Below are 16,349 nucleotides of genomic sequence, written 5' to 3'. Positions count from 1 at the left end.
TGAGAATTGATACGTAGCATGACCAGAACTTGAGGTCAGACAGGAAATCCCATTTCCAAGCAGATCAGATAAAAAAAGAAAAATCTGATCAGTAAGCAGGTATTTTCTGTAATAACTGAGTTAGTACTGTGGGCTGGATGGCAGGACCATGTTGGTCAGTATACTAATGCAAGTCCGTAACATCTTGAAAGCTACTGGGCGATGGGTGGACCTTGGTTTAGTCCAGTTTCTGTACAGTACACAGCATTCACAGGCTAGCAGCTGCAGCCAGGCTGCTTGCACAATATAGTATGCCCACCTAAACATAGCTTTGTTCCTTGTTGTGATTGATGAGATATTTCCTCTGAGTAAAGCACTCCCTCTCTTAGTTTCTTTTGTTCCTATACCAAACAAAGACCGTGAGCCGCAAACACGTTGGGTTATGTGGAATGCAGCTCACATTGCACAGACAGTTTCACCATTAGGTGTTCTTGAAATCAAGTAAAGCAGGAAGGGAAAAACTACTTCAAATTTATTTTTAGGAGGCATTAGGATGTTTGAGCCTTGGCAAACCTTTTTTTTTTTTTTTTTTTTTTTCCCCCAACTTCTTGGGTGCTGACTGGTCTGTACAACCGGCTGACTTCATTGCTTTGTGAATCCCCTAATTTCAGTGGTCTGGGGATGCTGGCCAACAGCTTGGGCATGTTGGCTGTGTGTGTTTTGGAGCTGGCCACGGGCAGGCTTAGCAAGCGGTGCTTTCATCTGCTTCTCTCTTGGGGAGCCCAGGGTACTTGACAGTTTAGGGGAAGCTGGTGACCTGGAGCATGATGGGACTTGATCTGGGATTTGCAGGCAATGTCCAAGGCTTCTCCATAGCTGTTAAAGTAATAGGTAGTGCATTTACTCCCTTGCTTTAAGGACACAACTTGTGTAATTTGTACTGGATTATATGATGGCTTTGTGGATGTACATGCCAATTCTTGAAAACGTGTTTGGCAGATTCCTTCATTCCAGCTGTGTCAATATGAAAATCTGAGGTCCTTTTTTTAAACAGGGAGGGGAAGCCCCTGGGTAACAATTGGGCCATAGCAAATAGCTGCAGATACAGCACTTGGGGTTTGTAACTATCAGTTTGTATTATCAGAACCCAAAGATAAACTGTGTGCTTACTTACCTCCACACACGCATATACACAAGAAGTCACAACTGTAATAAGAGATAAATATATAAGTATTTTGCCAAATGTGCACCTCTAGAAGGCTTGTCACTTCCTAGCTTATAAGATTTGAACAAACACAGTAGTGTGGTATTTCCTAGCTGTCTAATACTGTGAATATCCATCGTCTCTGCTAGTGATGTAACCCGTAAAGTATTAGAGCTGACTTGTATATTATCCAGTTTTCTCTTTTCCCATGAACTTTCCCATGTTCTGAACACTTCTACTTTTTCCAGAAGTACGAGGAAACATGGTTCCAATCCCAGTAGAAGACTAGGGTAATATGTATTTGAATGCAGAGGTCAGGGTGTGAATTTACGTGTGTGTTTATGCATATAATGTGATGTGAAACCAATCCAAGCAAGCTAGATGTTTAAGCCAGAATCTGAGATGCACTTTGGGACTCTGTATCGAGCGCTTATGTACACACCTAGTCAGCTGCTTTTGGTCTAGAAAAAAAAACCAACTGTGTGGCAGCAATAACTAGGATATTTATTCACATGTAGTGGGCTCTCTGTGCCAGCCAGCTCTGCAACCATAGGAACTGGAGTACAGCAGCAGAGGGATATGCTAACAGTACAGCTGAGATGTCTCTATCTGCCAATGCCACATGTTTAGTAGTAGAGGTGGAGGAAGAGGACAGACTGGAAGGATTAGGATAGCAAATCCATAACCATATAGACTTTAAACAACTAGTTACCTTAATAGCCAGTCATTGCAGGAAAGAACTTTCTTATCTCCCTCATATGTTACAGCACCCAAACTGTAGGATTCATTTCTATTTTCCTTGAACTCAGTAACACCTGAACCAGCGCAAGGAATGTAATTCCCTGTGCTGCTGCTGAGTCCTAAGCACTTAGAGTTGCTACCAAGTATTGGTGGAAGACAGCAATCTGTGGTCTCAGCTCTTGGCCCTTTGTTCCAACTTTTAGCTCCATGATGCAAAGTGCTGTTCTATTAATGGCCAAAAAATGATATCAACAGAGTCCAGCCTTCCAGAAGTCCCCACCTCCTGCTCCCCATCTTCTCCCTCACCTCAGGAAGCCCTCAAGTATTTCCATCACCAAATTAAGCAAAAACTGCTGCGACCCATACTCTGAGAACACAACTCAGCTTTCAGACCCTCCCTAAGGAGGGAAAGAAAAGCGTTTCCAGGGACACTTCATGTGTGCTTTGGGTTGTCTGGGTTTTGAAGTAATGCTCTTAAGGTTGTGTTCCTATTATGTTTTTGAATGCTGGAGCAAGGCACAGGAGTGTGCAGCCTCTCCTTCCTTCTTCAATGTGTTCTCTCTTCACCAAATAAAACTATCACTCTAGTTTAAGGGTAGCTTGCTGGGCAGAATGTAACCTGTGGCTGTGTAACTGCTGTTGAATAGCAGTCATGCATGTGGTTTCTAATGTATGTCCTGTCACATGTTGTGGCATATTTGGTACCAGGAGCAAAATGTTTGCTTATTACATTTCAAATCTTAATTATTTTCTTTGAGAAGAGAAGCTCATGTTTCCTTAAAATAAATAAATAAATTCAGCTTTTAATGTTACGGTGGAAAACCTGTTTCGTAACCCATGTAGAAGCTCCAGGTTCCCATGCTGGTGTACCAGGAAAGTGACAGGTGTAATCCTTTTTCTTCTTTCACCTCACATGAGAAAGCTAACAACTCTGCCCCATTACAGTGCTGTGGGGCTCATGGGGTATTTCATCAGCAAATTTAATAAACCTCATGATGTTAAGCAGTAACTTGGAGTGGTGGGTTTTATTCCTGAATTACTTAAACCATACTTGGTACCTAGGGTGCAGCCATAGTAGTTGCAAGCAAGATAACCAACCTTCATTCTTGACTGTGAGAGCAGTCAGGCATAGACGTTTGTGGGTTGCAGCACTTAGCAAAATTAAGCTCCCATGGGCTATGGGGTTGCTCTAGGACATGAAATAGCTGGAAGGATCATGGCACGTGGTTGAGCTGGAAGCCTAATGTGTGGCCCAGTCTGCTTTGGGTATGGCACATAAAGGGCTGTGAACCTGTGCTGTGGATCTTAATTGTGTTCAAGTAGGATGTCTGCTGCAAGTGTATCTCTCTTCCTTGAGCGTATCTTTGCCTGAGCCCCACTTCCATCTTTAAAATGAGACAAATGTTGCTTTGTGGTTGAGTGGTGGCTGCAGTGAAGTCTGCAATGCACGCAGGCTGGGAAACATTATGTGTTTAAAGATGAAAGCTGCCTTTAATATTTCACCAACTTTAATAATTCATCCTGAGATGACAACCTTAGTCTGCTGTGCAGTGACTCACGCATGGACTTCTGCACCCCAAACTATAGTCAGCTCCATGCTAGGAAGACCTCTTACATGTATCTCTGTTTTTAAAAGAAAGATGCCTCTTCTGTGAATTCTAAGGACAAAATGCTCAGAAATTGGACACTGGCCTTCATACAAATTCAATGCTTTCAACTCGGCGCCTTTGCCAAGTGTGTGGGACTGAAGGAGCCTTTTACAGAAAGCAGAACCAGCATGTACAGTGGTAGTGTCTAATGGACACTGTAGTGAATTTTTAGGAAGTGGGTGTGAGAATATGCTTACTGCAGAAAATCCCTCTTGCAAAATGCCACTTCTTGGTGCCTTTATATTTCTGCTTCTGCATATTCTTTGGAGGTCTGTCGGAGGCAATTATGATTGACTTCCCTGTGTGTATAAAATATACATGTACTGTGTGGGAAGAGCTCTAGAGAGGTGGAAAAAGCAAGAACCTTCATCGGTGCAGCAATACTCTTACCTTAGCATTTTTTAATGAAGCAGATCACCTCTCCGAAAGAAAGTCATCGGCTGTTGGCATGAAAAGGTCTGTGTGCCAGGTCTGGAAGTGACCTGATTGCATCTAGTACTGTGTTGTAGGACAACTTTAAAGTTGTTGTATCTGAAAAAACTGAAGAGGTTTCCAAGGCAGAGGACTTAAACAGGAGCAGCACCCTGAAGCCCAAAGAACGCATGTCAAATGTACCAGACTGCTGCCTGAGTGGGATTTTTCCAAGACTCTTGAGAGGTGGAGTGTTATTTAAGTATTTGTTTAGAAGAATGTGTAGTCCACTCATGCAGGAGAGAGTCCCATTCCCTTTTACAGTATTGCTATCCTTCTTGTTTACTTTACTCAGGCTCATAAATTGACAATCAAAGTCTACAGAGAAATTAATAGTTGAGGATTAGAAACCAACGTTCAGCATGATCCTTTTTATTATTTAAAAAAAAAAAATAGTGGTTTGTAGCATCTTATGATTAGGCAGACTTCAACAGGAATAGCTCATCTTCCTGCTGGTGTGCAGAAAGGGACAATATTGGAGCATGGATGAGTGAAGATGCATGTTAAATGTAAGCAAAATTTGCATAAAAGATAGTCCTTTATGTTCTAGTAGTTTCTATGGCGTGGGTTGTGGGTAACGCTTGCTTAATTCTTTTGGTTTTTTTAAGCCTTTTGGGGAGAGAACTGGGAATACAATTAAAAGCAAGAATGTGATTTTCAGAATCAAAGTGTTTTTGTCATTTATTCACTCTCCAGTGTGACCAGTCTATTTTGTAATCATTATCTTGCCATGTGTATGTATGTGTGGCAAGTGGAACCTTTCGTGTCTTAGTCACTGGTGTAGCTCCATGCTGAAAATGCCTGAGAGTTATCAGAGCCTAGATGGACGCTGAGTGTAGAGACATCTTGGCTATTGCAGCTAGGGATGCTGACAGACACCAACCAAAGGGTCAACATATGTGTGAGAAAATTGCACTCCTACCTTAAAAATTAATATTCTTGGATTAGTATTAAGGCAGGATTTGGAGGAATGCAGCAAAGCTCAAGCTGAGCTTGAGCTGGGCGCAGTGGCTACAACTCCCAGTGTGCCTTCTGTGAGGCTCAAATTCCCTTTGAATCCTCATCAGGGATGAGGGCTGATGAGTTTCAGTCTAGACATCCATGCCATATCAGCTTTAGAGTTGAATTTTGATGCCTGAGAGATAGGGGCATCTGTAAGGGTTAACTCAAGCTGTAAAGCACTACCTAATTTTTACAGATGGTGTGAGTGCAAGAGCGAACCTCAGACTGGCTTGGCAGTGCACAGAGATAACTTTACATAATTCCCTGCAGATGTTGCTGCAGAATGGCTTTAATAAAGAATTGTGAAGTTGAGCTCAACTCCAGCATAGAGGGAGAACTCAAAATAAATGCAATGTTTTGTTCTGTGTTTCAAAAGCAAGTTTTCTAACAATGTTTCTGTGATGCTCTGGGTTGGGAAAGATGGCAGGGGAGGGGACAAGGCATAGTTTGTGCTGTTATAGCCCTGACTTTCTGCAAACAAAGGCAAATCTGGCTAATTGATCTGCAAACCATGAACTCCCATGCACCTGGGGTTGGGGGAAAAGGGTGGTGGGACCAAATGGTAGCTGCCCTAATGCTTCTTAATGAGGGGATGGTGCAGAGTAAGTACTTCATAGTCAGCTGGGCAGAGTTCTGCAGTTTGTGGCTGTCATGCATGGACTGCGTTGTGGAACTTGTCTGTGCTTCAGCCATCTTCTGCTAGGAGTTTGTCAATTCTTGCACTATGCTGTAATTTCCTTTCTGTAGTGTTATGGCTTAGATGTGCCATCATAATTCAGATTTTCGCCTCATAAGGAGTGAGCTGCCTCTGCAATGTCTGCGAGGCCACTGAAAGACCTTGCACGTCTTGCTTGTGAGCATCCGTTTTTTACTACTTTTGCTGCTGGGGGGTGCCACTGGAAGTTTCTCAGGCTTCTCAGTTGTTCAGGCTGTTTAAGTAAAACACTTTTTTCTGTGGACGTGCTATTGCAATGAGTTTCACTAAAGCCTGCTTTTTGTCCTTCTGAAAAGCAAGCTGGAAATGGCAGAAGAGAATTTCAAAGGAGGGGCTGGTTTTCTGTGAACCTGGAGAGATGCTGCTGATTTCTCAGTAGCTTCTTGTTTATGCTTTACCCTTGAACATAGTTTATACAGGAAATCTTTAGAAAGAAATGATAACTTTCATGAGCTCTGTGGCGATTAGGAGCTTTAATCTTAGTGATGGCTTGAAGAATCAAAGCAGCTTAAAACCTCACTTAGACTGCTACGTGCTCTGTCTGCATGTTGCAGTGGATTTGGTTGAGTTACTTGACTGTAACCCACCTCAAATGTGACTTGAACTCTAACTGGTACGTGGGAGCCTGTTTGTAAGATCAGTGGAGTCGTGAGGCCTTTTAGTAGCTGGGAATGGCAGTGGGGAAGCATGGTGATATGAAGGAGGCACGTGTATGCGTGCCCAGGTTGCCTTTTAGCAGGGAGCCCTGTTTAGATGGATGGAGGCTCAGTTACCCAGTGGCCCCAAACACAAGACCTTAAACTCTGCTCTGAGGCCACGATCAGCTCAGTGAGCCAAACCGGAGGGGCTGCATTGCGAAATGGGCTAGCACTGGGTCGGCGTCAAGGCTGTGTGATCCAGCCCTCCAAAGACGGTTTTACCATGGCTTGAATTTGGCCCAAGCACACGTTTTTAAGTGTAGGCAAGTCCTTTTGTGCAATTGTGTTTAATTTCTTTCTGAGGAAGAGTTTACATAAACTATTCCAGTCTAATTGATATCAGCTGAAAGCCTGCTTCTGACATTTTGTGCCTAATTATAAGTGTATGTTAAACTGTGTTTGCTACCCATGTTGATACGTTACTAGTAAAAGAAGGAACAACCATGAAGATGTGTTTTTGAAACGGTCTGGCAGATCCTGCGTGTTCACTGCTGTGGGCTTCGTGGCAGGAGAATCCACCTCCTGCTGAGGGGGAATAACTAAATTTAAACTTTCCAACCATAAGCCTTGTGAAGCAAAGTTTCCAAACCTCTGCTGGGCCAGAAAATGGAAAGCCTTGTCTGAGTTTTGAGAGTAAATAAATAGAGCTACCTAGCAGCTGTGCGGTGGCGAGTGAGGGGTTTGTTGCCTGGGGCACATTGTCTCCCAGCCACAGGCCCTAGGGAGGAAAGTGAGGGCTTGTAACTACTGTCCTCTGGTAAAATCTTCCGTGACAGGATTTGAAATGAACTTGGGTGACTTAGCATGAACACTTGAGCATTGTTTCAGCTGGTTTATTTCTTTCTTTAAAGAAAGTTGCGTGTTACATGGCAGCAGAGCCCAGCAAAGCCTGCCTTCCCCTTGCTGGGCCCAGGGCTGCGGCCTCCTGCCTGTGGGAGGGCTGTGTGGCTGTCACACGGCTTGGGGCTTTGCTCTACTGTAAATTAACTAGGTTTTGTGCCCTGACTATTTACAGACTAAGTTGTCTCATCCCTCCCTTTGCTTATCGCCAGCAGACTTGGGAGTCTCCTGTGAAATCTGTTGGGTTTATGACAGCCATTAAAGTCTGTAAACTGCTTTGAGGTGCATATACAGAAATAGCTATTTTCTCAACTCCCTTTAGGGAGGCTGAAAGACTGCTGTTGAACAATAGTTTGCATTGTCTTGACAAAGCAATCTGCATTTTTTGGGGAGACTGGGAGATTGTAGAAAACAGCAGAAATGGTTCACCTGCTTGGCTTTTTATTGTCCTACATCTTAACCCTGACCTTACATAAATGGAGGAGAATCTAGTTGTGCTCGTATCTGAGAGCAGCAAGCCCTTGAGTGAGTCTACATCAATAAGGATTCCATAAATCAATTTAGGAATGGAGGATTCGATAAAACAAGGTAGCCCAGCAAGAAAAGAGACAAAGATAGTTATGGTTGGGATGCATTTAACCTAAAGATGGCTCACCTATAATTTTCTTCATCCATCTATGGATGAGACCTAAAGTTTATATCCATATAGCAGGTGACTACTTAACATTTTTGTAGATAGTGGTAGAAGCATGGTTGTTCAGGTGGAAAGGGAAATAGCTGGTGCTTATGGCCTGAAGTCACATTTCAGTTAGCTTTTGTCTCTTATTCCTGTTCTGTGCAGTACTTTCTAGCTTCGCAAGGCACTGAATTCAGGTCATGCTTATTAAACACTGTCTGTGGTGACAAGTGCTCTAGAAGCACTTATTATTTTGTATCCTCTTCTGAGACCTGTGCTCTTCTACTAAAGTCTTTCCTATTTCCATCTTTTGACTTCTGTGGTACCTCGTACTAGGATTTGTCCAATGTTTGTGCTATTCCCATACCTTCACATACACATATATACACATACAAAGTGTTTTGATACTGTAGATGTACATGTTATAAGACACAAGAACTCAGATCAGAGTTGTCACAGAGAGACTTCAAATTTCTTAAAATAAGCTGATACTTCCTCCATTGCAACCTTTTTTTATGTAAGGGCTGCTGGCACGCTTGTTTACCACTGTGAGAGTATCTGATAAAAATGGTATGATAGGAATAAATCCCTTCTTCGAGGAGGAGGCTGCAGAATAACTCAAACCTGCAGTGAAGCTGCTGACTCTGTGTTGCCTTTCAGTAGCATCCTGCTGTTCTTGTTCCTCTTAATGTTGATTGAGCAAATTCTTTTACTTCTTTTTGTAGGTTGGTGGTTTGTAAGCACAGCAGAGGAGCAGGGCTGGGTCCCTGCTACGTACCTGGAATCCCAAAATGGAACCAGAGATGACTCTGACATCAATACATCCAAACTTGGGGAAGGTATGGAAAGCTTTTTGTTATCAAGAAGAAACTGGTTTTCACTTGCTTTATGCTTTTTTTCGCCCTCTAGGAAAACTTTGAAAACTCTTGCCACCACTTGTGGCTGTTAATCCAGTGCAGTAACCTCTTCTCCCATCTTGTGTCAGTGAAGAAATCGAAGTACCATGCCTGTAATCCTTTTGTAACCAGCTTGGGCTGTTCAGTGTGACAAAAGGTTCAAAAGCCGAAATGATGCTCACTTTAATACCCTTAAAAAGCATACAAACAACTTATGTGCAAGTCCAAGTAGTATGTTCTGGTAGAAGTCTTGGTTCTCGTGTCCACAGAAGGAGAGAACTTGCATGGCTTGTTTGCAGAAATTATACAAGTGAGAGCTTTTAATTAGAAGAAGATGCTTGTTGGAGCAACAGGCCATTAAAAGGAGTGAGATTTAACTTTAATGGTTGCTTCTCATTACAATTTGCTTCTCATTACAATTTTTTTTTTTAATTAATCCTTGAAACTAGTTTCACTGCTGTTTGCTGTGGTCTGTGATTGTGTGGAAAGGTAATTTTATTTGGTGTGGCCTCATTCTATTAAAATTGAGATGCCATTTGTCATGTATATGTATTTAGCTGTGCTGGTTTTTGGCTGAAGATGCTTAATTCAGGTTCCAGAAATGGAATAGTACAACCTCACATGTTCCTCTGTTCCATTATGAAAGACTAACCACATCTTAATGGACTTCTCATGTAGCAACTGTGTACAAAGGACACTTTTATTATGATTTGCTCCATTCTAATGAATCTCTTGCTAAATTTCTAGGCGCTCTTGACATGACACTTATGTAAAACGTATGTGGAAACTCAGCTGACCATTCCGTAGCACAGCCAGAAGGCTTAGATGTGTTGGGGTGACCATCTGCCCATTGAGATAGCACACAGGCAAAACATAACTTTGTGCTGGGCCCCAAGGATGGCGTCTGTGGCTTATTGAAATCTTTGGCTCTGTAATTCATTTTTCCCTGCTCAGAGCTACCCATATCCTGGGTCACTTAGGGTTTAGAGACAGACTGCCTGTAGACTGGTAGGCCAGGAACCAGTCTGGTATGATGCAACATCTTAGCGGATGCAAAAGCAGTTAGTAAAGCTTTCCTATTAGTAAAGAACAAAAACTTACTGCTTTTTTTTTTTCTGAAAGAGTTGAAGAATGCCTTGTCTGTTGGTCTATAGCTTCCTCCCTTTTCCTGACTCTTAAATATGGTGAATCCTTGACAGCCTTATTGCTTAAACTGCTTTCATTTCAAGCTCTCCTCCGACTTTCATGTTGCCCTCTGGAGTGCACTCTGCACAGGGCTGTTGCCACGCAGCAGTGTTTCTTGGGTAATGGAAAATCCATCAAATGTCCCTTATCTTTTTCCTCTCGGTCCCCTTTAATCCATTAAGCTGCTCTCCTCAGCTATGGTCAGCAGTCATGCTCCCTGCCTTGCTCCAATTCCAGATATGCTGAAACCTGAGACTGTTCTCCCCTTTCTGTTCAGTTCCATCTCAGTGACAAATCTAATTGCATTACCTCCACAGCTGCTTTGATGTGCTCCAGCTTTCACTTACTTTTGAGTAAATTTGTTTTATGCTATTAGCCACATAAGCTGAGACTTCTTTTATTCTTTAGTTTTTACCCTCCTCCTGTTCTTCTTTACTTGGGCAATTCTCCTCCTAATGGTTATTCCATAAGAGAAGGAAGAACAACTCAGATTCACTCTCTTAAAGAAAAGTGTATAAAAGTGAACATACTTACACAGAAACTTGCCGACTTTTGTCTCAGTAAGAAAGAGAAAGGGACTCCAATATAACTGAGGAGGAAGGCACTTTAAGGGGATTAAGTGCCCTAGCCCCCGGATTTAGAGTTGATACAAGTTTCAGAGTGACTCCTGCAGATGTTGACTTCCTGCAACTGGGCAATCTGTGCTCTGCCTACTTTGAAAGGGTAGAAACACTACGGTAGGGAGCTTTCTGTATCAGCCTCTTGGCCCTCTCCATTTGCAGTGGGCTTGGAAAAAGTCCCCAAGACAGGTAGACCCAGAGGCCTGCTCTGCTGTGGCGGGCCCTTGTAAAGATAAGGAGGTGCTGAATACAACTTACAAATAATGCTGCCTCTACATAGCAGTAATATTTCCATGTGTCTCTATTTAAATAGTCTGTTGCATGAGAAAGGCAAAAGTGTTTCCTCCTGACATCTGAGCCTGCACAACATCTTTTGTCAGGATAAGGGTACACAGTCAACTGCTACCTGGGCCTGTGTTTAGACCAACACATCTTACAAGGCTTGGAGAACATTCAGAAAGCAATCTAAAGAAACATTTGCAGCCACAGGAGCTGTTAAAGTAAACATCTTAGAATGGTCTCTGGAAAGGTTTAGACGCTTGTTGATAAATGTCTTTTCTGGTGACTAACTGTGGCATGACCAACCAAGTCCCAGCCTGGGATTGAATGGCAAAATTCAGTATTATTGAAGAGGAAAAAGCCTGACTTGTACAAAAGCATCATTGTGATAGAAAAGGGCTATTACTGGGGATAGTCATATGTTGTGAGGAGGGCACAGTGTATCTCTGTGACCCACTGTGTTCAAGGGGTGCTCCTGGATGGCTGAATCCTCCAAAATCCCAGTGTGAGCAAGGACCTGTGGATGCCTGCTCTGTGGTGATACCAGAAGCAAATTTCTACCCCTTCCACACCACTCCTTCCTACAAGCCCTTAAGTTCAACATCTTTCATTTCCTCCCTTCTTGCATAGAAATGTCCCAATGCAGGCAGCCTTACTGTGAATGTAGCTTTAGTTTCTCTCTGCTATAATCTGTATGTCTAGTGAGGTGTCCTGTTTTACCTCGTGTAGCGTATGTGTAACTGTCAGTCTAATGTCCTGTTGATTTGGAGAAAGCCACCAGGTTAAACCAATTTGTAAGAAAAGCACTGCCAGTAAGGAGTGAAGACAGCTCATCTTCTGTGCCACCATGGGCTTCCAAAAGGATCACTGATTTCATTAGCCAAAAACAGAGTGATCTATAAATTTGAAATCCAGCTCCTCTGAAAACTTGTGGTGCTGCTTTGACCCACATGGGACCAAAGGGGAAGTACAGAGTACCACAAACTAGACAGTGTGTCTGTTCAACGCTACTCACCACACCACCCCTTAGGGTGACTAGGGAAGGTTCAGACCTTACAGCACAGGAGAAAAGGAGGAGAGGGAGCTGGATGCAAAAGTCTGGTCTAAGCCCCTGGCAGATATAAAGGGCAAATGCAACTTTATTAATTTTTTTACATGTTCAGCTAATCATTGCCCAATCGAATAATTTTCTTGTGCTTGATTGTCTACAGAACATAGTTCTAGAAGACAGTTGTGTCTGCTCTCATGAGTGTAAGGGTATATTTCCCAAAATGAGTGCGCATAAGCAGAAATGAGTGACTATTAATGGTGTGATATTGGAGTTCATGAACGCCTTCCTAGCATCACTAGCAAAACAGTTGTGTTTGCACACTAGCGATAGCCGAAGTATAATATTTTGCATTGCTTTGTGGCAGCACCAAGCACCCTTGCAGTAGTTGCCAAACTAGCGTGGAAGCCCTTGAATGGAAAAAGGGAATTGTTTGTCTGTGTTTCTGTGCTGGTCAGTGTTTCCTGTGTCGTTCACACCTTCACAAGCGGAAGAAGGAACTGAGTACAGTTCTGCATATGCTGTTCAGAAAACAAATGGTCTCCTTTGTGCACAGCTGCTCTCACAATGCCATTTCCATAGGTGTCTTGTCTTTGTTTATATTTTAAGCATAAATTATTGTTTCAGTGTGTAACTAATTCTCAGTTCTGGCATGTTAGCTTCTTGAGCCTGTTCAATAATTGCAAGGTTAAGTTTTTCCTTATATTTTTAATCAGTATACTAGAAGTTTGGTTCATGAGAATTATCTGTGTCAGTGATTGTGAGTCACATGTTTGAAGCAAGGGGACATCGGACACTTTTTCACTTGGTCTCTGTTCCTGAGTGCTGCTGTTACAAGTGAACTCACATAAGAGAAGCTGCCTCTTTTTTTTTTTTTTCTGGATTTTGTTTATAGTGTGATAACTTTGCTTAGAGAGGGTTAGTGCCCTGTTGGGTTTGACATCACATGCAGTAGACTGAATTCTTCAAAGATAGTGCAGATTAACTAGGAGATGCAACAACAATGATGTTGGTCTGTCCTGCCACTGCAGCCGCCTTGGACAAGTTGTCTTCAGTTGTGCAACTTGTTTTGGGGGGTGTGTGTGTGTGTTTTTGTTTGGTTTTTTAAGGAAAGCCAATAGCAATGGTGGCAATTTGTGACAGTTCTAGTTGGGTCATGTTGCTCAGGCTCAGGAAGCTAACTTGTTCCACTGTACTGTATAAACTAACACAAAATATCTGCATCTCACCTAGCCCCTTCCTGCTAACAAGACCAGTGCTTGTAAATGCCATGTTTTGTTTTGTTTTTATTCCTCACCCTTCCATCATTTTTTCTTTTTTTTTGTTTTTTTTTTGTTTCCATCCATGTTCCAAACTAGTTTCTAAGCGACGCAAGGCTCACCTGAGACGCCTGGACCGGCGATGGACACTAGGCGGGATAGTCAACAGGCAGCAGAGTCGAGGTGAATCAATAGCTTCCTATGGCACCAGCCCCTAAGGGTGCACCAAAAGCCATGCTACAGTTTCAGCTGTTGTGTGCTGGGGTCTGCATCTTTGTCACTCTGGTAGAGAGAGGCCACAGTTCCAGAGTTCAGATGTGGATTTTGTACTTGACAGCTTGAGGGTGTCTTGGAGGCAGGGCTAGGCACCCCAAGAGCTGGAGGCTAATAACCAAGGGTAACTCTGCAGTCTGACTCCTCGTGCTGCTTGGGGAGGCTCACATCTGTTGTGTTTTGACTTTGGGCATATTCATACTCAGTCTTTCCTACCTCAGTAAGGATAAGTGATACTTTCAGGGCTATTAAAATGAGATGAATGCCAAAAAGCCATGGTCAGAGATGTGCGCACTGGAAAAGTGCTTGGTGTGGAAAGATGAGAATCCTTCCAGTTTCAGTCCTCTCTCTTCCTTACAAGCAGTGCTTGGTACTAAAGACATTTCTTCAGAACTTTTGGGGAGCTTTTGATGTCAGTCCTAGGTGTTTAAAAATACCACCAGTAGCAGCATTTTTATTTTGGGGTTTTTTTAGCTTTTCTGGTCTGACAGCATGGCAGGGTGGGGGGAACAGCTTGTGTTCTGAAGCTGCAATTGGGTAAAATCTGAGGAATCTTCCAAACCAAGCATTTCTGCAGTGCATGTGAATGATCTTTCCCACAGTAAAGGTATCCCTTTCTATCCCTTTCTGCCCTTCTTGCAAGATTGTCCAGATGTGGTATTTGTTGCACTTTAAGAAGGAAGGAGGTGGGGGGAAGCATCACTTGCACCTCTGTTAACTTTGAGACAACTTTACTGAGGGGATGGAACCAAATGTAAGCACAGGAGAAGATTCCCCGATGAGGAAAAAGTGTCTTTTGTTACTAAGGAGAGAATGTATTTTTACAGTAGCAATTCTACCTTCTCCTGGATTGGTGGCGGTTCTACATGCAGACTCGTGTGTGTGTCAAGCACATACAACTTTTCAGTGGCCTTTTACCTTTGCCTCAAAGTATTCTTGAGGAAACCAAAAATAAGAGGGGTGTTCTTCCTACTGTGGCTTGACTCTGCAGCAGCTGGAACTACCCTCAGAAGACAATGTCTTGCTTCTCAGCCACCAAATACACCCTGAAGGCACCAAAAAGAATCCCACAAGCACACATGCTGGCTTGTGAAAAAGAACTTCTGCTTATTTCTGTACCCCAAGAGTTTGGGAGCTACTTATTTTGCATTGTCAAAGTCTGCCAGATACTTCCTGGCAATTTAACTGGGAGAATTTCTGGGAATCAGTTTTCTAAACAATTTGTTTACTGGTTTAAACAAATATATCCTTTCATATTCATACAACATTGCAAACAAAGCTCCATAAAATATTAAAACTGCATGATCAGTCTCTTAGCATAGTTGACTGGTAAGACTCAAGGACCCAAGTTGCATTCCCAGGTTTTTCCTCTTGCACTGTTACACCCACCATCTGTGTGCATCTTCTCCAGTCCTGCCCCCTGACCAGTGTCTTCCCTGGCAGTTTTCCCCACCACAGACTCCCCTAGTCTGTTCTATTGCTGCCTTTTTCTTCCTACATAACAGTTTCTTCCCTATTAGGCCCAAGCAGTAGGCCTAATTTGAGTGTGTTGGAGAATGTGCTTTATCTCAAACTAAATCTCGGCACTTGAACTTGGCACAAACTGCAGCATCTCAAGGTTTGTGGCACCCTCCATGGCTGAGCTGCTTCTATAAGCTCTCTCTAACGCATTTCAGCAACTGCTAGCCAGGCTGACGAAAAATAAGCTGTTTAATGTCATCTGACATAGTAGGTTAGGGAGCTTTTACAGGAGCAGGCTGATTGGAAGTAAAGAAAGTGATTTGAGTACTAGGGGGGCAGGTTGGAGACAACGGCTTCATCATCTGGCATAGCTGCAGCCTGTACAGACATCTACCCCTCCAAACTGTAGCTGTTGAAAGTATGAGTCTCTCTGGGTGTCCAGACCGCTGCTCTCTAACAGATCACAGTTTATGTGAGGTCAGGAGAGATTCTTTCTCCCTTCTTTCCCTCCCATCCCAGCCCAAAAGTCTTCTAACAATGCCAAATTTGGGTGGGTTTGCACAGAAATGACAGAATGCATGAAGTGTGCACACACACCCCCCTGCCAACCTTCAAGTCCCGGCTCCAAAGCGCAGAACTAGAGCTGCTCAAACAGGAGATTGCCAGAATTGTTCAATGCAGGCAAAACAGCTTCCCTTCCCCCACTTGGCTTCTTTCTTGGAAATAAATTCAATTAAACATTTTGGCTGAAATTCTTCCCACCCAGTGATATTCTGCTTCAGATAGTCCCTGCTGTTGGAAGGGTTAGCTCCGAGAGTTCACTGGAGTTTAAAAGCAAGCTGTAAAGGATGCTTCCCTTTATATTTGTGCTTGGGTACCCCTAATAAGCCTTTTTACTGACTAGGTCTATGAAAGAACCACTTAAAAGCCAGAACTGAAGGAAGTAAGCATTGTTTTTGAAGGCCAGGATTTTCTAAGTGATTTAGATATTAAAAACACTGGAAAAGCCTGAGTGCAGAAGGGAAGGGTGTTTGCTTCCCTGTTACAGACTGCCTTATGGGGAATACTTATCAGGGGTAGCATGTGGCTTATTTATTTCTACCCCTTCCAAAGCCATTTGAAGAGGCTAAGCATCCCTGAACTTCAGATATTTGGGAGCAACGTTACTGGGTCTGTGAATAAGAAACATGAAAGACAAATTATTGAATATCATGGTAGTGTTCCTTTTTTTTTTAAAGCTAAAAAAAAAAAATAAATGTGCAAAGAGAACAGCTGTCGTCTGTTTTTACAAAGAGAAACAGATGACATTTGTTGCTGAACTTTTCTCTTTAAAATGGTCCATGGTGTGCCCAG

General features: G+C 42.9%; 1 protein-coding gene across 5 annotated transcripts in view; it reads left to right on the top strand.

Moving 5' to 3' along the window:
• The window catches only part of SH3PXD2A (SH3 and PX domains 2A), a 264,890-nt gene that overhangs the window by 226,145 nt on the left and 22,396 nt on the right, over nucleotides 1–16,349 (top strand). For 3 of the 5 annotated variants that reach the window (XM_074593122.1, XM_074593121.1, XM_074593124.1), the window contains 2 exons: nucleotides 8,701–8,814; nucleotides 13,362–13,445. In XM_074593122.1, coding sequence (XP_074449223.1) covers nucleotides 8,701–8,814; nucleotides 13,362–13,445 — 198 coding nt within the window. The remainder of the gene's footprint in view (nucleotides 1–8,700; nucleotides 8,815–13,361; nucleotides 13,446–16,349) is intronic. The other 2 variants (XM_074593123.1, XM_074593125.1) reach the window with 1 other exon arrangement.

The sequence above is a fragment of the Larus michahellis genome, chromosome 6, assembly GCF_964199755.1.
Source record: "Larus michahellis chromosome 6, bLarMic1.1, whole genome shotgun sequence".
Lineage (NCBI taxonomy): Eukaryota > Metazoa > Chordata > Aves > Charadriiformes > Laridae > Larus > Larus michahellis.
Note: the sequence above shows the minus strand (reverse complement) of the source record. Positions and strands in the feature narration are given on the sequence as shown.